Raw genomic sequence first — 26,273 nt, 5'->3', positions numbered from 1 at the left:
ACAATCACATAGCGATTGCAGTTTAGTTCAGTTGTGTTTCTAAAAAAAAGGAAAAGTACACAACTAAATTAAGTACTACACTGCAAAAAACTTATCAAGCTTTTTTTTTTAAAAATTGTGAAATCACAAATTTGACTTTTTTCAGGAGAAAGTAACTTGTTTCAGGACATTTACTTGGTAAAAATGTTTCATATTGGCATGAATCAAGCGAAATGTATTATTTAGTAATCATAGTTAGCTAGCGAACTTACTTCTCAAACGGGCAAGAACTTTCCTCTTCCACATATGCAGGCAATAATAGTCCGCCGGCAATAATAGTCGGCCTGTTTCATTGTCAACATCCGTTGTTGCTCACTTTTCCGTTAATGCGCTTGTGTTTTTCGAATTTGCAAAGTGTTTTGGATATGCAGTTCGTTCGACACGTCTCGGCCACCGTACCAAACCCAGTGTACTACCACTAATAAAGAAACTGGACCTAAACGACAGTCTGCTGCGATCCTGAGCATCCTAACTGATGGCGGGGCTGGCTGCCACATCCAAAACACAGAGAAACCCCCCGAGGGACCGCAGGAAAACATCTCACCCCGACAAAGAAAAGACTGCGATGTTTGAACAAATTCATTAAGCCGCCTCTAAGCTAAAATGTTAATGATGTGAAACCCAAACACAACATGGAAGTTTGCCGCTAATGTTTTTAATTTGCGGGTGGATCGGCCCCTCCAGTGTCCCAGCGGGGTTCATAAGACGATCACGACATAATCCCCTCTGCGTCGGTGAAGAGGAACATTTAACATTTTTTTTAAGCATCATGTATTTAAGCATCTATCTTTAATTTAATCTTATTTTAATTCCTATCCTTCATTACCTTTTTCACTCTCCGTTCTCCAAGCTTTTCCTCTATTCTTTGCTGCCCTAATAACTCAGTTTCAATCAATATACTTAATCTTAGCTGTGTGTGTGTGTGTCTGTGTGTCTGTGTGTGTGTGTGTGTGTGTGTGAGAGAGAGAGAGAATGTGTGTGTGTTTTATTCCACAGCAACAGCACTTAGGTCTGTTTTGTGCTGTTGAACAACACAAACACATATCTAGCTAATTATCAGGTATTTTCAAGTTAGTCCAGCTGGAGATTGTGTGTGTGTGTGTGTGTGTGTGTGTGTGTACATAATCAACCATGCATGTGTGTGTATCTGTGAGTGTGTGTGTGTATGTGAGCAATCGTGTGTGTACTTGTACTGTACGTCTGTGTGTACGAGTGTGTATGTGTGTGTGTGTGTGTGTGTGCGTGCATGCATATGCGAGCGGTGATGTGTGTGTGTGAGTGATCATATGTATTTATGTGTGCAGTCATGGGTCCGTGTGTGTGTGTGTGTGTGTGTGGGTGTGTGTGTGTGTCCTACTGAGACTGCATGGATCTTTGTATTTACTTACATGCCCACAAGTGTGTGTGTATTTGCTTTTGTGTGTGTGTGTGTGTGTGTGTGCATATGTGTGTGTGAAGCCTCTAAGCATCGATCATCACTGTGCAGCAGGCTCTAATCACCTCATTAGCACAAAACCCGTCTCTTTACATCGTTTGCCATTAGTCTGTCCTTTATCTGTTGTCAGCAGCCGCTCTGTGCAGTTTTTAACCTTTATTCACTCAGGAAGAAGATATGCTGAGTGTGTATTCTCGTTCTCAGCAACACCCTGCTTCACATTCATACACACACACACACAGCTGTAGTACTTGAGTCCGGTCTCCAGATCACTTTTCTGACTTGTCTCGGTTCCCATTTCAGCTCAAACTTCTCTTGAACCACTATTTGATGTTTACTCAACTTTTTCCCGCCTATCTAAAATTTTTCTCCACCTGGTCCACCTTCGTTTATTTCCTCCCCAGCATTACAAACAATTTATTTTATTTTATTTTATTTTATATTGTTTATTTGATAGGGACAGAGCATGTTAATAAACATAAGTACAAAAATACAAGATGTAAACATGCCGGAGTTAGCAATAATGCTAATTTACATCCGTAGTCCCTAGGCAGGTAACAAAAACAGAAACATTACAAGTGACAATATACAAATACAAATATACAAATTCACAAGTAGAAAAAGACAAAATACATTGTACAACATGTCAGGTTAAAAGTGATCACAGTTCTGGTCTGCCTTGAGTCATAAGGAATTACACCTGTGTATAGTGTGTAATGATCCTTGTATGCATTGATTATGTGTGTTGTTGAAGGGTTTAGTACATAGCTCTCTGTTCATTCTCAAGAAACATTATTTTTTTACATTTGATTCCACCTATACCGAGTTCACTGACTATAAGCTTTGAAATTTACTGTTCTAAACTCCCGGTGTCTGGTATAGATCTTTCCTGGGAAAAAAATCCTCTGGCACACGGGAGGTGATGCGTTTTGCGTCTCCGGTTTGTTTGCAATAAGCCAACCTAGAGAAACTCAAACTTCATCAACAGAAAATCCAAGGAAAAAGACACAAAAAAGTCACAGTACCGCCAGAAACACTACAGCAATGAGTGCTTAGTATGATGGAGACAAGATTTAAAAAATGAGGAACTCAGAACTGACCACCTTAAGACAAATAAAAGAGTTGTCAGTCATGCAGGTTATAGATTGGATGTTAAATCTCTGTGTATCACCACAGGCACCTGCTGGTCTATTCAGGTCAGTGAATCTATTGCACCTTTCACTGTGTAAACCCAGTCTATTCACACACACCTGTATCCAGGCTGCCTGTGTGTTTGGACACCTGTTATAACACACACACATACACACATACACAGGCAGACAAACACATATATGGGCGTAGACTCATACAAAAGTGTGCATACTAATACACCCCCATGTGCACACACACACCCACCCATAAGCACACACAATCATATGTGCATGCACATATACACACACAATCACACACACACGCACAGCTCCATTCATGGATAATTCCAGTAATTTTCAACCTGGGCCTTTTCCTATTTTCCTAGTTATCGAACTTTTGAACAGAATCAATCGTCATTATGGAAAAAAATATGAAAATATGGCCAGTGTTGACAATAACCAGAATTATCCTTTAATCTCCTCCCTCATTCCCACACATCCCCTCCCTCTCCTGTCTGTTCTGCCATTCGTAGTCTTTACAATCCCAGTTTTTATGAGTTCAGAATGGAGCATGCTGGGAATTTTGACCCTCTGTAACTCCGGTATATGCCATTCTCTCTCTGTTTGTCTGTATGTAGGGAGAGAACGTCAAGTCAAACTCTGTGTTGAAATCTTTAATGCTGCTTTGCTCATCGGCAAACCAAGGGCGTCAGTTCACTAAAACCTAAGTAATGCATAGCGGCCTGCTATCACTCAGAATAGTGTATGTTAGTGTTAGCCAACTGTCACTTGTAGTAAAACACATGCAAACTGTTTTGCTCACTTTCAAGGTTAGCCTGAGCCAATCTGTTCAAGACTTGCTAATTTGGTAGCGTCTTGTTCTTTGGCATTGGCTTGAGTATAAATAACGGTGTCATCTGCATACATTTGAATATTAACATCTGAGCACATCTTGGGGCAGATTATTAATATAAAAACTGAATAAAATAGGCCCTAAAATCGATCCCTGTGGAACACCATTCAAGCAGTTAACAAAAGAGCGCTTACCAATTGTAACATGCTAGTGTTAGCATGGAGCCTACTGTAACGCAACATAGTGTATGCTAAAGTGTTAGCATGGAGCCTACTGTAACGCAACATAGTGTATGCTAAAGTATTAGCATGGAGCCTACTGTCACTCAACATAGTGTATGCTAAAGTATTATTATGGAGCCTACTGTCACTCAACATAGCGTATGCTAAAGTATTATTATGGAGCCTACTGTCACTCAACATAGTGTATGCTAAAGCGTTAGCATGGAGCACCGGAGCCAACGATCTACCTGGCACACATGGATGATTTTGGTGTCTTTTTTTCCTATCACTTGAAATGATTTACAAGGGGCCAATCTCCCAAAAACTTACTGTTTTCCTTTAAAATTGCACACTCTGTGTTGGTAACAGCAGTCAAAGAGTGATGTCAGTGCGTCTCTATTATCTAAACAGCGTGTTAGTGGTCTGATGTTTGTTCTAGATAACATGTTCTCTCCTCATCTGCTCCACAGCAGCCTGGGTCTGTGTGTTTTGTCAGTCTTAGTAGTAATATCCTGTTTTAATTAAAGCGTCAGTGACATCAGACGCTGGAGGAACTATCGCTGTACCTATCTCAAATCTAAACCTTCATATCACGCTCTCAACCTTTCTTTTTCTTATTCTTTCTTTCTGTCTTGTTATCTCGTTTTGTACTCTCACTTTTCCTTTCTCTCACTCTAACTCTCTCGTTTTCTCAACCTATTTTACTCACTGCTCTCTCAATTTTTTATACACTCTTTTCTTTCTCTCTTACTTTCCTAATCACTGCCTCTCTCATTTTCTTGCTCTCTTAATCTTTTTCTCTTCTCTCTCTCTCTCTCTCTCTCTCTCTCTCTCTCTCTCTCTCTCTCTCTCTCTCTCTCTCTTTCTCTCTCTCTCCATAGCTTACCTGTTTCCGCTGTGACTTAATGAGTTTCTTGGTCATAATGGACACACACACACACACACACACACACACTCACACACACACACACACACACACAGACCTGACAGGTGAATGGGCTATTCCACTGAATGAAACACAATAGAGCTTAAATAATAACCTGCCATGGAAACTGCAGACAAAAGACAGTGTGAGCCTCATTTATACAAACATACGTGTATTTGTTCAACCGTGGGACAATCATCCGTTCTTCACACACACACACACACATACACACACACACACACACACACACACGCACACACACCTACTTCCTCTAAACCTATAATCTGAACAACACATGAAGCTTCTGATAGTGATCGTGCTCCTATTTTCTGCTTTTAAATGCAGCTGCATGAGCTGAGAGCCTTGCTGTGCGCACTTGTTCCTGCCAATATCCAGACATATTGTTAAATTTAACTGCACAATTATAGTTTGATGATCAAGCTCCCCAAAAATATTCCTTTTATGAAGAGAAAACTAAACTAAAGAAAACTTTATTCAGTGTAATAATCTGCAACATTTTCATATACATAAATGTCTGTTTTACTGCTCTCTATCACTGGTTGATATAACACAACAGTGATCCAACCTATATCCAGTTCATGAAATCTTTTCCATTGTCTGTTCTGAACAGACAATTGGGGTTCTCTTGGGGTTGTCAAACGGCATTCTGGGAAATGTAGGAAATCAAGCTGAAGTAGAAGTAGACGAGGCAGGTTGAGGGAAAGTGGGTACACCAAAAAAGTTAATTACAACACTTGGATAACTCCTGGAATGTACTGAATGTCATAAATCGATATCTAACAGTGTAAGACTATCCGAGGGTGGATTTCTGCTTTAAACACTTTTTCCAGCATTCAATAACATTAACTAACATTAATGATGCAGCAGGCACTTTAAGCCACTCAGTCTGATGATCTGAAGCTTTCCATCCATGCTTAGAAATCCCATCAAGCATGACTAGCTTTGATTTATTGTTTTCTGTGTGAACTCTTGCGGCAACCAGGGAGCTAGGTATTGATCTTTATTGTTTTCCTCTTGCTTTCATCTTCTTAGGCATGTACTCTACTTTGACGGAAAATTGTCAGTCAGTACACATGCATTAGTAAGTGTTGTATTAAAGCCAGAATACACAGAGAAATTGGTTTGATTAGGGAAGTGGTTCCATATATATATATATACAGTATATGAAACCGGAATGATGGAAAAATCCCTATGATTTGTTAAAATAAAAAGCAAATAAACTGAAATCAGAAAAAGAAACTCAAACTAAAAGTACGATTCTTTGATTTTTAACACTGATGATTTGGAGCATTTCTCACATTCTTTCTAAGGTGATTGAGGCTGTATGGAGTGAGCAGCCAGATCATGCTGGTGTTCTACCGGGCAACCCTAGAGAGCATCATTAGATATGGAATTAGGCTACAGCATGGTTTGGCAACCTAACAGTGCAACTGAAAAGCAGGCTTGCCAGCATGCACAAAACAGCTGTGAAGGGAATAGGGAAGACAGAATATGAGCCCATACAGAGCCTGTATGAGCAGGCAGTCATGAAACAAGCAACTGAAATCATTGCGGACTCTCAACAGCCCCTCTTCTCTGAATATGAACCTCTGCCATCAGGAGGAAGACTCTGTGTGCCAAAGTGCAAATCAAACCGCTTGAAGCTCTCGTTTGTTCCAGCCTCCATCAAGCTGCTGAACTCTAATGCTGAATCTTAGTGCAATAGAGCAATGTGCAATAAATACACAAGCACTTTAGCACTTTGCACTTTTGCACTTTAATTCCTACAGTTTCTTTTTAAGCCGTCGTGTTGTGAATGTCAAATGTATAGTCAAATGTCTTTTTCTATGTCTTTAAGATGTTTTTATGTGAAGCAACTGTCTAGCATCGAGTCAAACGCTTCTCATGTTTTGTGATGTTTTTGTGATGTTCTATGTGAAGCAATGGATTGTAGCACTGTGCCCAAGACAAATTTCCCCTCGGGGACAATAAAGTTTACTCTACTCTACTTAAAGGGTTTTTTACAGCAACATTACAGTTCTCTGTAGAACTATTTGAGCATGATACTGAAGAGAACCTTTCTACAAGGGTTCTTTATGGCACCAAAAAGAGTTCTGCTGTTTTACAAACCTAAAGAGCCATTTCCTGGTGCTATATAGCATCATTTTTGTTAAGTGTGTCCCCTTGAGGACGCTCTTCACTGGGATTATGGGTACTTTGGTACTTTGGTTCTGGCAGCAGTACTCGACTGTGGCTTGTACCTCTTGCATCACCGCTGCACCATAATCACAGCAAAAAACACATTCTCAGTTGTCATGGCTGTGCAGGAACTTGTGGAAATAAGATGATTTGTTGGAGTTTGCTTAAGAAACTGTTTTTTTTTTACAGTGCTAGAATCTGCAAAGGGCAAACTGCTGCAGGTGACGGTGAATCATGGCTGTTTCACGTTTTATGGTTTTATGGTTTTATGGTTTTATGAAGCCGTTTGCGGCTACAGCGGCTCCGCTCCGGGATTATTGCTCTCACCGCTTAATGCAGGGAATGGGAGCTCAGTGACAGGAGAGCCTTCGTTTCCTCTCCCGCTACACTTCATTGCGCTGGAGATGCATTGCGCTGCACTGCAGGTGTTGCATGCGTAGGATTTATTTTATGTGTGTGTGTTTGTGTGAGAGAGAGAGGGAGAGAGAGAGAGAGAGAAAGGGAGAGAGAGAGAGAGAAAGAGAGAGAGAGAGAGAGACTGCACACATGTCCTGTTCCATGTGTTTATACATATAAACATATATATTTATATAACAATATGTTTATAATACAGCATAAATGTTGATACATACCTATATTTATATATACTTATATATGTACGTATATTTTCTCATATCATTATATGCTGCACATATGTCATACATGTTAATACATATTTAAATAAGTCATCAAGGCTGTGAGTAACATCTGTAAAGAACAATGTTAGTAGATCTATACATATAAATTATCCATACTCTTGCTTGGCTGTTTTGCTGTTCTATTTTATTGCTTTCATTGTTTCTATTGCTTTATTGATTTTTGTTTAGCATTCTTATTGTTTCTACTGTTTTTCTGTTTCTGCTCATTTTATGTTCTATTTGTGTCCTTCATTCTATTTTCTTTTTCACTAATGAATCCTATTACTTTTGCTGCTGGAACAACCTCATTCTCTTACTGGGATCAATACAATCACATTTTTTGACAGCAACTTTGAAAGGCCCTAACTCCTTTAATTATTCGTTTTTAGCTCAAATGCGATATCTCAGACGCCGCTGGTCCGATTGGATGGATGATGCGTCTCGCTGCTGATTGGTCCAATGGGCGCTCGCATCGTTCACAGGGGGACGACTTGTTTACTTGTTTGTCAGCTTGTTGGAGAGGAAAACATTTGTTTTTCCTCCCACAGTGTGAATTGTCCATCTGCTCTGCTCAATAGGAGTGAATGTAAACCAGTTTGTACTGCAGTGTAGCAGAACACGCATGCACACACACACACACACACACACACACACACACACACACACACAGTAAAAGAGAAAGCCAGAGCAGTGATTTACACTAACAACTCACTCTATATATAATATCCCTCTCAATGCCTGGCTCTCCCCAGACACCCATACGTCATCAAATATATGTGTGTGTGTGTGTGTTTGTGCGTGTGTGTGTGTGTGTGTGTGTGTGTGTGTATTGCAGGCCCAGTATTAATATGGGCCTAATGGAGCCCAATGGGAGCTGCAGTGTTCCCACTGAAAATGATTTAATTACATTTGCAAAGTGGATGAGTCTGGAGGGAGCGTTTGCTGCGTCAGGGCTTTGGCACACACACACACACACACACACACACACACACACACACACACACACACACACACACACACACACACACACACACGCACCACTCCGTCAAGACCAGGAAGAGAAACAGTCTTTCAATTAGTCTGATTGGCCGCTGCTGGCTGAGGTCTGGAGGCTTTATTGGCTCACTCGCTCTCCTTCCACTCCTCATTTCTTCATCTCTCTCTCTCCCTTCCTCTCCCTCCTTTCTCTTTCTTTTCCTCCTCTTTCTTTATCATCTTTCTCCTTTTCCTTACCTCTCCTTTTTTCTCTTTTTTTTCTCCTCTCTGTATATCTCTTCCTTTCCCTTCCTGCTTCTCTTTCTGCCCTTTTCCCCTCCTCATTTCCCTCTCTCTCTCTCTACCTCTCTCTCTGCTTCTCTTTCTCTCTTTCTTTTAAATCCTAACGGAGACATGCTGTATAATTTGATGTATAATCTTGGACAGTAAGACGGAGTGATGCGTCTCTTTTTAGAAGGAGGTTCCTGGTTTTCTCTCCTCCCAAAGTCGTGCACCCGGCCTCGCTCTCAGCCTACACACCGTCCAAATATAAAAATATGATTTCTGCACCGTCATTTTCTCGGTCTCATTATTCTCTACATCTCCTTTTCTACAGTATGTATGTGTAGGAAAAATTCCATACAATTTCCATTTTTTTTTTCAGTCCCACTTTATTCTGCCTGCTTGCTGAACTACTGCTGCACTTTGTGCTCCGTCCCTGTGAGGAACTGTTTGGAAAGATCAGCTTTTGCTTCTTTTTCAGCTATTTAAAGTGACAGTAAATTAGATACTAATTCCCACTGTAATACTCCTCTAATATTGATTATTCAGTTTCTTTCAATTTTATTAAAAAGGTTTTATACATTCCTCTGAAAATGAGAGAAAACACAACAGTCCACCTGCTTTCTTTAGTCTTTAGTTAGTCTAATCGAATGGGTCTTATTTGTGTGTGTGTGTGTGTGTGTGTGTGTGTGTGTGTGTGTGTGTAGGTTCTGGGATTACAGTAGTAACCAGCCTCTTCTAGACACTGTGGAGCATCACTCGGAGTTCGTCTGCGGACTAGACTTCAACCTGCACATCCCCAACCAGGTAACACACACACACACACACACACTCTCTCACACACACACACACACACACACACTCAAACACTCCCCTACTACTCCCCTACCTGCCTCTTTCTCTTTCTGTCTAGTGTGTGGGTAACCATCAAATTAGTCTGTCGATAGCCTGTTACTGTGTGTGTGTGTGTGTGTTTGTGTGTTTTTATGCAATACACTCAACAGGGCCATCCATCAACCTGTCTGCACTCAAATAGGCCGAAGTCACACACACACACGCACACACACACACGAACACACACACACACAGCTGTCGGGCAGCAGTAGTTTTCAGTGTGTCGGGGTACAGAAACAGTGAATTGAAAAGGCCACTGTTGTCTGGTTCAGAAAGTCAGCGGATAAATGCGTGGGAAATACTGACAAAAAACATCCTGGGATGAATGTTTCAATATTCAGTATCATTTTCATGCCAAAAATTACAAGGATGCAGTGTTAACCCCCCCCCACACTTTTGAATGAAAGGTTAAAAAGGTTTTACAGTTTTTCTGTAGCTGAGGTCAGGGAGAAACCTCCATATCTCAGATAAGATAAGGCCAACAAGCCATCAGCTGAAGAGGTAAATATAATTATCGCTACTGTTTCCTTGTGTTTGAAACTGTGACACCTGGAAGAGGCTGCGGGAAATGTCCTGGAAAGACTTTGTGAAAGCGGCAATATTTCGACTTTAAAATTTAGAGCTGCAGCGATTAATCGATTAGTTGTCAACTATTAAATTAATCGCCAACTATTTTGATAATCGATGAATCGGCTTGAGTACTTTTTTAAGAAAAATAAGTAAAAATTCTCTGATTCTAGCTTCTTACATGTGAATATTTTCTGGTTTCTTTCCTCCTCTATGACAGTGAACTGAATATCTTTGGGTTGTGGACAAAACAAGACATTTGAGGACGTCATCTTGGGCTTTGGGAAACACTGATCCACATTTTTCACCATTTTCTGACATTTTATAGACCAAACAACTAATCGATTAATCGAGAAAATAATCGACAGATTAATCGACAATGAAAATAATCGTTAGTTGCAGCCCTATTAAAATTCAAACCGTATTGACGCCTGTTCAGCCTTTCTTTATTACAATTGAACTGAAAAAAACAAAATCTGGATTGGTGCAAATCTGAGCTGCAGTGTGAACGACTCCTCTGATTATTTAATTGAGACGATGAAAAACCCCAAACTGGATCGAATCTGGCATCATGCTCCTGTATCTGCTATCAGCTTTCCACTCATCTGTCTACACACCAAAACCCAGGATCCACAAACAGCTGGTGGAAACAGAGAGCGAGGTGTTTTTTCAGGACAGAGGGAGGGAGGGAGGGAGGGAAGAGTGACAACGCCTCGGGAGCCGGGGCTTGAACCCGCGACGTCACACAGCACACGCTCCGTTTCCCACGGCAACCAATCCGCTCGACCGCAGGAGCAAGCTGTCCCACTCTCCGACTCAGACTCCCCCCTTTTTATTCAGATTGACAGTGTTTGAGTTGTGTGTGTGTGTGTGTGTGTGTGTGTGTGTGTGTGTGTGTGTGTGTGTGTGTGTGTGTGTGTGTGTATAAACTGGATGCAGTAATGAGCTGTATTGTCCGTCTCGTCAGTGTTTGAAAGTGTGTGTGTGTGTGTGTGTGTGTGTGTGTGTGGTAGTGGGGGCAGCAGTAATGAGCTGTATTGTTAGCTGTGTTATCAGACATGTCATTACAGGGAAGCAGGCTGTAAAGGAGGACACACACACACACACACACACACACACACAGCTGTGACAGTGGAGGGGACTTACAGTGACGTCACAGATCAGATTCTCTCTCTCTCTCTCTCTCTCTCTCTCTCTTTCTCTCTTTCCTTGATTTATCCGCCTCTATATTTCCGTCCATCTCTCTCCTCCAAAACCCATTTATGTAATAAAATCCTAGATAATGTAATAATATATTCAGATTGATATTGGACTAATTAAAGGTTACACCCCTTATACTGTAATATTTGGTGGTTAATATGATAATGAGTAAAAAATATATTACAACTTCTGGTGTTTGATTCATTTAGAGGGACGTTTTATTACATTTTGAGAAGTTATTATGTGGAAGTTATTATATTATCAGTTGCTTCAGTTGCTTTTTCTCTTTTCTAACTTTAGGCGAGGTACGACAGAGAAAGTACATATTAAATAAATATTATAAAATATTTATACAGACACAAATACAAACAGGGAATATGTCATTTTGAGGAAATGGCTGTTAAACTAATTTTGTGCTCGGTGTACTTGATGCAGCTGCTATAAAAACATATAAATTAACTATTTTGAATCATTTTTGGTCATTGTTTTGTATATTTTATGAAACTGCAGTAGTTTTAGAGGCGAAATGTTACACTATATTCTCAAAATTGACCAATCCAATCTAACCTAACCCTAATCCTTTCCAAAATATCCTTACTTCAGAGAATGTTCCTCATCTTTCTGTCTGTCTGAGGACATGTATCCCTCATGAGGATAAAAACACACACACACACACACACACACACACACACACACGGGGGGGGGGCTCTGGTCAGTGGTCTCTATGGAGAACAAAGAGCTGACTTGGCGAATCACACTGATGAAGAAAGGACAGTAGATCACAGCTGTCAATGACACACACACACACTTACTTACACCACATTGTAAAGACACATGGTGCTTACAAGGACAGAAGCAGAAGACCAGGCACAAACATGAACAGAGTGACTGTGCTGTGACACTTACATGACATCAGATGTTTCTTTATGGCAGCATCATTTACATTTACAGTCGATAAAGGCTTTGCAGTCGAGTCACAAATCTCCCAGGAACAACAGCTGCTGCCATCATGGAGGTTCAGTGGAAAATTGGCTGCGTGAAATTATTTAATATATAACAACCGGGCTAGAAAGAAAAAGACATGATGAGTGGTGTGGCTGTAGCCAATACCATTATAGTTTAATTAGTTAGTTTATTTTTGGGATTACAGGACACCACCATTTTGCAAAACATACATCTTCCGGCGATACATATAAGAGCAAAAATAAATAAATAAATAAATTACCACATTATAAAGTACTACTATATTCTTTCAAATAACATTTGAAATGATAGGTTTCAAATACAGTACAATACATTGAAAAGAACTGCTACAAACTTACAGTTTATCTTGATAAAGAGCTTTTTTTCTCATCACCCAGCTTTCTCCAGGTAATCTAAATAAGCAAACAGCCAACTCAATCTTTGTGCATCATCCATATTTACAAAATCACTATCTGTTTTTATCTTACTGAACAAAGTATTGTGCAGTTCCCAGTAAAGGTAAAGTAAAAGTTCCCATTAAGTAAAAGTGAATAGTCTGATTAGGTAGATTTGTTTCCGTGTAGGTTACTGTGACACAGTAAACTGTCTTGTCTTTAGCTCTAGTCTCTACTCCAAAACACTCTGAGTTATAACTTAAACAGTTGGTTGGTTTGTGGCTTTGTTAGCTAGCTAACTAGCCAGCAGGCTAATTTAGCAAAGTAACAAATGTTAATGTTAACATGGAAGTACTAGCTTCTACTAAAGCTAGCTACTAGCCACATAACATTAGCTACTGTCCAAACCAGATGTGTTTACAACTGGACAGTGATGGTCAGCTGACCAGATACTATGGCTAGCTAGCTAACAAGCTGACATTATCTAAACCAGGGATTCTCAACCTTTTTCATATCAAGGACCCTAATTTAGTACATATTAGAGCCATGGACCCCCATTTGATAACATTTTGTCTCTCTGACCCAAATCTGAGAATATTTGTATTGCTAGATATGATTTTGTCCAGAATTCCATGACTGTCTGTATTGTAGGAAGAGAGATAACAGTGAAACTATGATCAAAATAGTCATTCTTCTACATTCTCTAATTGTGTTAACTTCTTGTAAATTACATAATGCTGAAGTTTAATGATTCTTCAGTTTGCTGGGGACCCCTTGGAATCCCCTCAAGGACCCCTGGTGGTCCCCCGACCCCACGTTGAGAACCACTGATCTAAACACAAAAAGCCATCAGATCAGTTCCCAGTCATAAACAGCACAGAAATTAACCATGTGTATTCAATTCTGTCGATACGGAAGTTGAAAGTTATGAAACGCAATCAGCTGTTCTCAGCGATGATGCTAAGAGCTGAGGACTTTCCAATATGGCCGCCAGAGGGGGTGTTAAGTTTCAAAGTCTCCCTCTATAGTATTAAGTGCAAGGCTGTCACAAAATATTTTTTTTTACTGTAGAGCTGTGCGGTGTGTATCCAGCAGCACAAAGCTGAAGTACAGTAAGAGATTTTGAGGGAAATGTTGTGTGCTGCATTAGCACTTTGTTGTGAGAACTCAAAGTGAACTCACACTTCATTTCCATAAACAGCCGGGAACCGCTGACACTGTCTGTAATCCTCAGGCTGCATGGGTTAATCTGCTGGAGACTGACTGAGGAGACGCTATCTGTCCCACTGAGAGACGTCAAGCTCTGCTCTTCTGTTTCTCCTCTTTCCTCCTCTCCTCTCCTCTCCTCTTCTCTTCTCTTCTCTTCACTTCTCTTCTCTTCTCTTCTCTTCTCTTCTCTTCTCTTCTCTTCTCTTCTCTCTCCTCTTCTTCCTCTCCTCTTCTCTCCTCTTCTTCCTCTCCTCTCCTCTCCTCTCCTCTTCTCTTCTCTTCTCTTCTCTTCTCTTCTCTTCTCTTCTCTTCTCTCCTCTCCTCTTCTTCCTCTCCTCTTCTCTCCTCTTCCTCTCCTCTCCTCTCCTCTCCTCTTCGCTCCTCTTCTTCTTCCTCTCCTCTCCTCTCCTCTTCGCTCCTCTTCTTCTTCCTCTCCTCTCCTCTTCTCCTCTTTCTTTACCCTTCACCCTCTCCTCTCCTCTTCTCTCTTCTCTCATCTGCTTTCCTCTCCTCTCCTGTCTTCTCTCCTCTCCTCTTCTCTCCTCTTCTTCTTCCTCTCTTCTCTCCTCTCCTCTCCTCTTCTTCTTCCTCTCCTCTCCTCTCCTTCTTCCTCTCCTAATCTCTCTTCTTCTTTTCCCATCTTTTTTCTCCTCTCCTCTCCTCTCTCCTCTCCTCTCCTCTCCTCTCCTCTCCTCTCCTTTCCTCTCCTCTTCTCTTCTCTCCTCTCCTCTTCTTCTCTTCTCTTCTCTTCTCTTCTCTTCTCTTCTCTCCTCTTCTCTTACCACTTCTGTCTTCCTTTCTTTCCTGCCTCTACCCCTATTTTATTTTTCCCTCCTGTTTGTTCTCTTTTTCTCCTCCCTCCTTCTGTTTTCCTTCGATCTGAATGAATATCATCGCTTATTTCCTGTTTATTTCCTTTTCTTCTTCTCTTCCTGTCACTCTTCTCAATTTTTCTCCTTCAGACACCTACACACACACACACACGCGCACACACACATGCACACACACACACACACACACACACACACACACACACACACACACACACACACACACACACACACACACACACTGGTGTGGTCTCTTGTCTTATCTAGGCCTACCCACATGTGTCTGATGGATCACCCTCTTTAGCTAGCTGCAGGCCAAGCCACCCCCCACATACACACACACACACACACACACACACACAAACCAGGCCTGGGAGACCTTTACTTTGTGTGTGTGTGTGTGTGTGTGTGTGTGTGTGTGTGTTAGGATGAGGTGATACATCATACAGAAATGGAGGATGACAACCATTCATGGGTCTGTAGAATGTCCAAAATTTCCTTCCTGCAATGGTCACAGTTGTAGTAGTACAGTGTTCAGTGATATTAATGGTATGAGTACAGTGGTACTACAGTTTACTGTGGTATTCGTGGTACTACTGCAGTGGTACTACAGTGCACAATGGTAGTTGTGGCACTGGTACAGTGGTACTACAGTGTACTGTGGTATTTGTGGTACTAGTGCAGTGGTAGTACAATGTACAATGGTAGCTGTGGTACTAGTACAGTGATAGCAATGGTACTAGTAGTGTACAATGGCAATCGGGGGAGAAGTACCATGATAGTACAGTGGTAGTAGTGGTGCTAGTACTGTGGTACTACAGTGTACAATGGTAGTGCAGTGTACTGTGGTGGCTGTAGTAGAAGTATAGTGGTAGTCATAGAAGAAATGCAGTGGTAGTACACTGTATAAGGGTAGTACAGTGGTAGCTGTGGTAAAAGTACAGTGGTAGTCATGGTAGAAATACAGTGGCAGTGCTGTCTTCAGTGGTATTTGTGGTACTAGTACAGTGGTAGTGCAGTGTACAGTGGTGGCTGTGGTAGAAATACAGTGGTAGTACAGTGTACAGTGGTAGAAATACAGTAGTACACTGTACAGTCCTTCTGTGTAGGCATTTCTGGGATTTGCAAGTCAAACAGGTTGAACTCCATTGGATTAGAGCGTTTCTGCTGCTGATGACTCTATTTTTCACCTGGTTGCCGTGGAAGCGTCACGGAGCTGTCACTCAAAGTCGGATTCAGTTCAGGGTTTCGTAGTTTTCCCACGCTGTTGCCATGACAATTCAACAGCGATAACAAGTTGGAGAATTATGCCACTGTACAAACGCTGTGTGCCTTTTTTCTTATGAGGACATATCTGCCACAGGCTTATTAGTGTTTTAATTATTGTTTTTTTATATGGCAGAGAGCTTCTTTGAACAGAAATTGAACATTCATCAGACTTTGAACATTGTTTTCATTTCTTTTCCGTCTCGCTTTTAAATTCCCCCTAGCCTTTCTGCCTTTTTCCTCTATTCCTCTCCTCCTCGTTTCCACTCCTCCCCATCCTTTTGCTCTCCTCCCTTCCTCATTATATATCTTGCCACCTCTCTCTCTCTCTCTCTGTCTCTCTCTTTGTATATTTCTCTCTCTTTGTGCTTTGCTGCAGTCTTGGCCAGTGCGTGTGCGTTTCCATTATGTTCTGCCGTAAAAGTTAATTAAGGAAGGGCATTCCTCTCCTCAATGGATGACTCACCGGCCGGCCGCTTCGCTTACTCACGACCCGGCAGGCCGTTCAGCCTGTTGGCTCGCAGATTCAGAGATGCGTTCAGGAACACAAAGAGAGAAAGAGGAGAGCCAGCGGGTCAGGAGGGGGGGAGGCGTGTCTTTGAAGTCTCAACAGAGAGAGAGAGAGAGGGGGGGAAGCCACAATGTAAAGCTAATGCAGGTAAACGTGAGAATGAATGAGTTAGGCTAGAGTTCCATGACTTCTGATTGGAGGAGCTGACTATAGGCTAGAGTTACTTGACTTCTGATTGGTGGAGCTGACTATACATGACTTCTGATTGGTGGAGCTGACTATAGGCTAGAGTTCCATGACTTCTGATTGGAGGAGCTGACTATAGGCTAGAGTTTAATGACTTCTGATTGGTGTAGCTGACTGTAGGCTAGAGTTCCATGACTTCTGATTGGTGGAGCTGACTATAGGCTAGAGTTACATGACTTCTGATTGGAGGTGCTGACTATAGGCTAGAGTTTCATGACTTCTGATTGGTGGAGCTGACTATAGGCTAGAGTTCCATGACTTCTGATTGGTGGAGCTGACTATACATGACTTCTGATTGGTGGAGCTGACGATAGGCTGGAGTTCCATGACTTCTGATTGGATGAGCTGACTATAGGCTAGAGTTACATGACTTCTGATTGGAAGAGCTGACTATAGGCTTGAGTTACATGACTTCTGATTGGAGGAGCTGACTATAGGTTAGAGTTCCATGACTTCTGATTGGAGGAGCTGACTATAGGCTAGAGTTCCATGACTTCTGATTGGTGTAGCTGACTATAGGCTAGAGTTCCATGACTTCTGATTGGTGGAGCTGACTATAGGCTAGAGTTCCATGACTTCTGATTGGTGTAGCTAACTATAGGTTAGAGTTCCATGACTTCTGATTGGAGGAGCTGACTATAGGCTAGAGTTCCATGACTTCTGATTGGTGTAGCTGACTATAGGCTAGAGTTCCATGACTTCTGATTGGTGGAGCTGACTACAGGCTCTTTGGACTCGCTTGTCACCAGTGTGGCAGAAACAAACTACAGTAGAACGACTGCAAGAACCCAGATTTGTCCCATCGGTCATCCGGTTACAAGCCCACTTCTCCAACCAGACGTCTACAGCCTCCCCCTTTTCTCCACTTTGCAGTTTACTAAAACACAAAGCGATCCTCAGAAATCCCAACGCCTGTGACTACACATGAATAATAAATTTCCATTATTTTCCTCAGAGGAGCGCGATGGGGAAACTGCAGCAGAAAAAGTATTTTACCTCGAACGCTGTGAGCGAAGGCCAAACCAATTAGCCATACTCTGGTCTGCGGCCTGGAGAGATGAAAGAGGGGTGGTGTGTCATTCAGATGATAGCCACATCCCCTCAGAGCCATGTCATTCAGCTGATAGCCATATCCTGACTGAGTATCTCTAAGACAAACACACTCAGAGGAGACAGAGCTGCACTGTCCAAACCAGTATATCTCCATTTTGTAAAGAAATTGGTGTATTATAGTTATAATTCAATATTCCAAAAAATGATGAATGAAGATGGTTGCATCCTCTAAAATGTTCTAGGTCTACAGATCTCTCAAGTCTCAAGAATATTTAATTGTGAGTTTTACTTTCATGCCAACAATTACAGTGTTTTATCTGTCACAGTTTTGAAAAGGTGAATATGACATTTTGTAATGAAACTCGTCTGATTTAAATGAAGGAGGGAGGAAGTGAGTGAGGAGGGGAGAAAGGGAGGAAGAAAGAAAGAGACGAAGGAAGGATGATAGAAAGAGATGATGGAAGGATGGAAGAAAGAGATGAAGGAAGGATGGAAGAAAGAAAGGGAGCAAGGAGTGAAGGAAGGAAAGGAGGATGAGAGACAGACGGACAGTTTGGTCTGCAGCCAGTCGGCCATCTTCCTAAATGTCTTTGTCCCAGACTGGATAATGGAAGGTAATGAAAGCTGAACCCTTTGATGTAAGTCTGATCTTCTCTCTCTCCTCTCTCAGCTGTCTCTCCTCCCTGAGCGTCTGCTCCTCACCTGCAGCTCCGACACACACAACAACAATAACAACAACAACAACACAGATCATTTTATTTCATTTCATTTCAGCAACAAGCACAAGTGGCATCGCACTTAGAAAGATCTGAAAACTACTGCTGCTGCTGCTGAGAGCCAAACACTCCACACTGTCTGGTCTGGAGTGTGTGTGTGTGTGTGTGTGTGTGTGTGTGTGTGTGTGTGTGTGTGTGTGTGTGTGTGTGTGTGTGTGTGTGTGTGTGTGTGTGTGTGTGTGTGTGTGTGTGAGGCAGCCTCCCAGTCACCCCTTTCCTATTCTGTCACTCCTTTGTTCTCTTACAATAGAGCACATTCAGTCCATATGGTGTTAAAGCAGCTCTTCTCTGGCTTCTAGTGTGTGTGTGTGTGTGTGTGTGTGTGTGTGTGTGTACACCTGACCATGCAAGACTACACTCTCTCATTCACACATGCACACACACACACACACACACACACACACACACACACACGTAACACAGAGTATATTAGGTGACAAGATACATGTGTGTTTCTTCTCAACGGGGATGGCAGCACCTTACAGGTTAGAGAAGCTTGTGACCGCAGGGTTGCAGGTTTGAATCCCAATCCAGATCTGCTCTCCCATAAATCTAGTACTACTACTGTTGATGTGCCCTTGAGCAAGGCACTCAACCCCCTCACTTCCTTATGTCTACAGTATGTGTAATGCGTGTGTGTGTGTGTGTTGTGTTGGCAGGTAGTGGACTGCTCCTGGGACGAGACGGTGAAGATCTACTCACCTGCCTGTCTGTCTGCTGCAACACACAGTGCCGCACCGTAGAGTGCACACACACAGACACACACACACACACACATACACACACACACATATACCATCATCAATATCAGCAACAACCTTAGCAGCAGGCTCAGGAAGATTTCCACCCAAATGGACTCTCTAGGTTATCAGTCACGTATTATTTTTGTTCATATTTCCATATTGAAAGGATTTTTATCATGAGAACTCAAGTTTTCTTTCTGTTTCTCTGTGTTTGTGTTGTGTGTGAGGGAGTCAACTGAGCGTGGTGTGATCATTTTTGCAAAAGCAGATAATGCGTACAAATGTAAAACAGAAAATGAATTCCTCTATCGCATAAGGAAGTATGTGTTCCTTTAAAGAGAAAAAAGGAAGGAAAGTATCATTTGAGCTGAAATTGAATTTGATGTATCAGAGTCCCCATAATAAGTATGAAGCCTGCTTGTTTCCATAATAAATGCAGAAAACAAGATCTGCAAATGTCCTTTGTATGGTTGACAACACAAGTTCAGTTGAGTCTAAATGTATCATGTTTACTGAGATGTTTGATAGCTGTGTGTGTGTGTGTGTGTGTGTGTGTGTGATCCATGATATCCATGTCATTTTCCTGCTTTCCTTTATCTTACTGATATTCAGTAAGAACAGAGAGCAAATGTCATCTGTGACTGATACGACTTCACGGCTTAAATGTCACCATTGTAGTTGTGGTTGGTGATAATCATGACGATGATGATGATGATGATGATATGGAATGTGCCATGCCTTGAATAAAGATGATGATGATAATTGTAAAAATGCTATATACGTATATTCATTTATATCGGTTTATCATTTCATTCCAAAAACACAGATAATTCTATTCTATCTAGCTATTTTTTCAGTAAAGGATGTAAAATGACTCAGAAATCTAATAGGAACAGACTGGGTTCCAATCGTTTCATTCCTAAACATTTTACATTAATTTGGGAAAAATTTTGCCACCTGAAATTCATCAGTCAATGTTTCAAAAGCATCAACGATTCTAAACTTGAAACTGTAACTGTTCTCTAAGCAAAGGTCTTAAGATGACTCCTAACTTAACTTGTAATCCATAAGTGTAGGTGTCTGTGTTTTATCAAATGCCGGATATCTCATTTTGGAATGGAATCGTTATAATAAATGTGGCTTGGCAATCTGTCATTTCCTTTAATTTCATCCTCTGACACTTGAAAGAGAGTAATTAAATCCACCAAGGAGGTTGTTTTCCACACATTTAGTTTGTCTGTTTGCCAGCAGGATCTCTCAAAACCTTGAAATCAATCAAATTGATTCGTTTTTTGTAGTCATCCGGATCTGGGATTTCTGCCATTAGACGTTATCATTTCTTTTTTGCCATAATTATGAAACCAATCACTATAGAGACTTGATTCCAAGTCCCATGGGTATGTTTGCAGGGTCAAAAAATCTACAAAACTTAAAATTTAAGTGTTAGGAATGATGTGTTTAGGTGTAACAGTAAGTTGGGTAATTGCTGAGCATTGGCACGCTCATTATTTATCGTCTTCTCCGCCTGTTGCCTCTGAACAGATCACCCAGCAGCCATGGCTTCTCACGCTCTTCCTCTGGGCTTTAAATACCAAGTGGAATTAGAGGTTAAATTGACACATTTTGGTTTAGTAAATTGATGGGACAGATCCATGTCAATAATCTTCTCCTCCATTTTTGCGCCCTACCATTGCTGCTCCTCAAAATACATACGAATTGGGCCAAAGGTGCTTAAAGTCTCCTGACAGGTTTCGACCCAGTTTCCACACACAAAAACTTGTGTGCAGGCAAAAGCACATTTGCGGTGGACACAAATTATGTGAAGATTACGTTCCTCCAACATGAACTGGATTCTGTGACAAAAAAACGAATTGGACACGACATTGTCAGCTAAAGGTTGACTAACAGTTAAGTTTAGGCAACTAAAACAACTTGGTTAAGGCTAGGGAAAGGCTTTGGTCATGGTAAAATAAGAAAAACTTTAGCTAAAAAATGTAAATTCCACTCACAGTAGAAATTTCCTTCGTACAAGCTGGGAATTGAACTCCGGTCTCCAGTATTAAAGTCAAACTCATCCGCCCCTCCACCACCCGACCACAACACTCTGACTTTCCACTGAGCTGCTCCAATGTGACTCTACTGGTACGTTTCCACAGAATCCGTCATTTCCACGCTTCCCATTCATTTTCTACGTAAGCAGCCGTGCAATGCATTCTGGTAGCGCCGCGGTGCGTTTCGAGAGACGGGGCGTCACGTTGGCCGCTCCACATTTGCATAAAGTTGAGGTCTAGGCTACTTTATGCAAATCAGGGGCGTCCAGCGCGACTCGCCGCCTCTGGAAACTCCCGAAACTTGCGTACAAACTTTTAAACTAACCGTCGACGATCTAAAATGAAGACAGACTCAGCAGCTGCATGGCTGATTTCTCGCCTCAAATGTTTTCAGAAACACATTTCGGTGAACTGTTTTCGTAATATAAGAGAAAGTTTGCAAACGAGCCGCCATGTTTTTCCAGGTTGAAATCTGGGGGCAGACAGCCCAGCTTTCGTCCAATCAGGTGCAACAAGGAACCAATATGGAAGCACTCCTATCAAGCGTCCAATACTGGGAAGTTGATGCCCCTGTGAAAACGTACCATACCTCCTGTTTGTAGCCGTGCCCCCTTCATGTAACCGTTTTGTGCTGGGAAAACGTAATTTTAACACTTAACATGCCACCAACATGTAATGTGGTGTCAACAAGTCGTGAGTCGGGGTCATTTCTTGTATTTGTGTCTCAGTCTTCAGCCGGACTGTGGCACAAGAGACAAATGATGAAGAGAGATGATGAGGATGATAATGAGGTGGAATGGCCCTGATGATGATGGTGATGATGGAGATGGAAGGTCCCATTTCCCCCAGAGGGGTTTGTGTTTTATTGACCCCCCCGCCCCCCCCCCCCACCCCACCCCTCCACTCGCCATCGTAGCCAATCACAGCTCGCTTGCTGGTGATGCGTAAAGGTTTCCCCTCCGCCTCCAGCCAATCACCCTGCAGGGAAAACACCATGAAGACAGATTCCCTGCTCTACTTATCATTTTCCTCTTCTTCTATCCTCCCTTATTTTTTCCTCTCCTCTATTTTTTCTTCTCTTCTCTTTTCCTCTCCTTTACCCTCCTCTCCTCCTCTCCTTTCTATCATCTTCTTCCCTCTTCCACCCCGTTCCTCTCCTCCCCTCCTCTCTTTTCCTCTCCTTCACTACTCCTACCATCCTCTCTTCTGTTTTTTCCTTTCACCTCCTCTCCTGGCTCCTCTCCTCTCTTATCCTCTCCTCCATTCCTCTCATCTTCTATTTTCCTCTCCATTACTTCTTTACACTCTTCCATCCTTTTTCCTATCCTCACTTCCTTTCCTTTCATCCTCTCTTTTTGCTCTCCTTTCCTATTCCCCTCTTTTCCACTCCTCTTCTCATTTCCAGTTTCCTCCTTTTCCTCGTCCTCTCCTTCTGTTCTCCTCTGCCTCCTTTACTCTACCCCCCCTTTCCTCTTTTTATTTCAGCTATTCAGCCTCCTCGTTAGTCGTTTTCTGTGTGTGTGTGTGTGTGGGGGGGGGGATTGATTTTCTCCGAACCAATCACTAGTGACCGATGTCTCTGAACCAATCACTAGTGACTGTTGTATTCGGCCGCTCTGACGTTCCTTCAGTCACATGATGCTGCAGCCAGTCAGCCTCTACATCCATGGTTAGCCAGACATTTACCAACTGACCCAAGAATGTCCGTCCATTTTCAAAAAAATACTGTTTTTGCAAAGACAATCCGTTGGTTAAAGGAATAGTTCACCCAAAAAATCAAATTCGGTCATTATCTACTCATTCTCATGCCAGTACAAACTCGGGTCAGTGTTTTTTCTTCATACAACGTACTTGGAGAGCTGCTGGAGGAGCTTTCTTCCAAACAATTGCAGTGAATGGGGAGCAGGACTTTCATTCTCCTTCAAAAAGGGCAACAAATGTCCATAAAATTACTCCATACAGCTCGTGTCGTATAATCAAAGTCTTCTGACGCCTGACGATCGCTCTATGAGTGGAAAAAAACGAAATTTGATCCATTATTTCATGAAAATCCAAGTCGATCGGCATTGCATTTACCGAATTTAAATTTTTGGGTGAACTATTCCTTTAAGGAGGTAATTTCAACAAATCTATTCTGCTGAAACGCCAATGACAAACTAACTTTAGTCCCGCCTACTGCCTGATTGGCTCGAGTGTCTGAAAAGATGAGGATTCAGGAGTCTGGAACCAGGCTAGGATTTCTGGGTAATGAAGTACTTCAATCATTCAAAAATTCAAACAATCATCTCTCGCTGCCACTTGGGGCCGCCAAAGTGCGAAGTTGCCTACCGGAGCTTTAATTACATCTGTAAACCATCATTCAGATGTAGCTCTGGGCTGTCAGCTGTAGTGTTTTCTTATTTATTTCTCTCCTTGAATAGTGCATTAATTTGAAAACTCATGTTAAAATGGACTCACACCATTTACATGACTGTGTTTGAAGTTAAATTACGGTGGACTTAATCTGTTTTACCTACAGTTTGTGGAATAATGGATGTGTGCGTTGGGGTTTTTCCCTCCAGAGAGCGGTCCTGGTCTAAATCCTCGACCTGGTCCTAATCTCTTAACGTCCAAAGCGTCTTCTTCTTCTACTGTCTTGGTGTGTTAATTGGAAGCTAATGGTCTGTGGTTGATAAGGGCGGATCTTCCTCCCGCGCGGCCTGGAAACTGATTTTCTGATGAAATATTTCAATTAAAATATTGTCCAAGCCATTTCCACGCCTCTTATGAATGATGGTAATGTCTCCGTGTCTGATTGCTTCGTGGGAGAAAGAGAGAGAGAGAGAGAGAGAGAGAGAGAAATACAGACAGAGAGAAAGGGAGAGACTTAGAAAAACACAGAAGAGGAGGAGAGTGAACGAGAGGCAGAGAGCTAGAAAAACAGACAAAAAGAGAGAGAGACCTACAAACCAAGTGGAAAGAGAGACAAAAAAGAGAGAGAAAGAAAGAGAGACAGACTGAGGGGGGGGGTAGAGAGACCTAGAAAAAACACAGAAAAAGAGGGGGGGAGAGAGACAGAGAAAGAGAGAGAACGAGATGTAGTGAGCGATAGAGAAACCGGGAGAAAGAGAGAGAAAGACAGAAGTGGGAGAGAGAAAAAGGAGAGAGAGGAAGAGAGAGGGGTGGGGCGAGAGAGACATGAAGAGAGGGAGAAAGACAGAAAGAGGGGGAGAGAGAGAAAGGAAGGAGAGGGACAGATCTCGAAAGACAGACAGAGAAAGCAAAGGAGACAGAGAGAGAGGCCTAGAAAGACAAATAGAGAGGGATTATGTGTGTGTGTGTGAGTGAGAGAGAGAAAGAGAGAGAGAGAGGGAGGGAGAGAGACATAGAGACAGAGTAGAGTCCAGGATTCCTTCACCTCTGGAGGGAAAACCCAGAAATAAAGAAATATTACAATCTGGAAATGAACAAACCGGTAAAGCGGGAAACGTTCATCCGGTGTGTGTGTGTGTGTGTGTGTGTGTGTGTGTGTGTGTGTGTGTGTGTGTGTGTGTCCGCTTCAGTCATTTACCGGTAGTGATTTACACACACACACACACACACACACACACACACACACACACACAGTTCTGTATTGCAGATTACAGTACTGCAATATGGATATATTAGAGAGAGAGAGGAGGGGAAGTCTATCAAAGTAAATGAGCTGGTCTCTCTCTCTCTCTCTCTCCCTCTCTCTCTCATTTCAGTTCATTTCAATCTGCTTTATTGGCGTGAGAGCAAAGAGCAATATTGCCAAAGATATTGCCAAGATAAAAGAACATGAAACATTGCTTGTATCTCTTTTTCACACACTCTCATTCTAGGTCTCTCTCCTCTCTCTCTCTCTCTTTCTCAACGTTTTACATGACACCATTTTGCCCCTTCTCTCTCTCTCTCTCTCTCTCTGTGTCTCACACACACACACACACACACACACACACACACACACACACACACACACACTCCCCCCCTCTCTCTCTTGGGTACAAAGCCAAGAGGCGCTGCGGCAAAATGTCATATTTCACTTCCAGCGCTTACAGAGGACGACCTCCATTTACTGTACATCTACTGTACTCTACTGTACTCTACTGTAGTCTCTTCTACTGCAGGACATCTACTTTCTCTCTCTCTCTCTCTCTCCCTCTCCCTCTCTCTTCCTCTTCTCGTCTTCATCCCTCTGGACGTGAAAGGGGGAAAGAGAAGAACAAGAGAAGAGGAGAAAAGAGCGCAAAGAGGGAAAGAAAAGCCGCTGATGAAGTCTTATCCCGCTGCTGCATGAATGGAAACTAATAAAAAAAAAACTGAATATGACTGAATATCGCAGCTTATGAATGGAAGAACTGAATTGAAGTGAACTGAGCTGAGCTGAACTGCTGCAATTTCAATTAACGAGAAAGGAGCAGAGAGAGAGAGAGAGAGAGAGACCGGAGAGAAGCGTCAGCAGAACCGGACCGAGGATCCCCTCCTCCTCCTCCTCCTCCTCCTCCTCCTCCTCCCTCTTTCTCTTCCCCCCATTCAGATCGGACGTTTTGACTGAAAGCTCCTGAATGCAGATTGATTTTCCTGCCCAGACGGTAATAACTTGCGGGACGTTTTACAGCCGCGCGTCCTTCCCTCTCCTCCCGTTTCTCCATCCAGCAGCAGCGGCAGCGCGTCGCGGCTGTGCGTAAAAACCAACCAACCCCCTCCCCCGCCTCCCCTCCCCTCGCCCAAAACCCCCTCTCCAGACCCGGCTGTGAACGGGACCAGCATCCTCGCAGTACTTTTTCTCCCTTGTTTTACTTTATTTTCCACTTCTCGGCTACCGGCGCC

At 42.3% G+C, this 26,273-nt stretch overlaps 1 protein-coding gene across 1 annotated transcript in view; it reads left to right on the top strand.

Moving 5' to 3' along the window:
• The window catches only part of LOC139650887 (peroxisomal targeting signal 2 receptor-like), a 44,237-nt gene extending 23,861 nt beyond the window's left edge, over positions 1–20,376 (top strand). Inside the window, exons 6-7 of the mRNA XM_071527676.1 lie at positions 9,444–9,543; positions 19,306–20,376. Of these exons, the coding sequence (XP_071383777.1) occupies positions 9,444–9,543; positions 19,306–19,389 (184 nt within the window). The 3' untranslated portion in view covers positions 19,390–20,376. The remainder of the gene's footprint in view (positions 1–9,443; positions 9,544–19,305) is intronic.
• Positions 20,377–26,273: the final 5,897 nt, after the last annotated feature.

The sequence above is a fragment of the Centroberyx affinis genome, unplaced genomic scaffold (genome assembly GCF_046629955.1).
Source record: "Centroberyx affinis isolate AG114_WGS23_722 - 3 ecotype Tasmania unplaced genomic scaffold, CSIRO-AGI_Caff_v1 ptg000115l_1, whole genome shotgun sequence".
Lineage (NCBI taxonomy): Eukaryota > Metazoa > Chordata > Actinopteri > Beryciformes > Berycidae > Centroberyx > Centroberyx affinis.
Note: the sequence above shows the minus strand (reverse complement) of the source record. Positions and strands in the feature narration are given on the sequence as shown.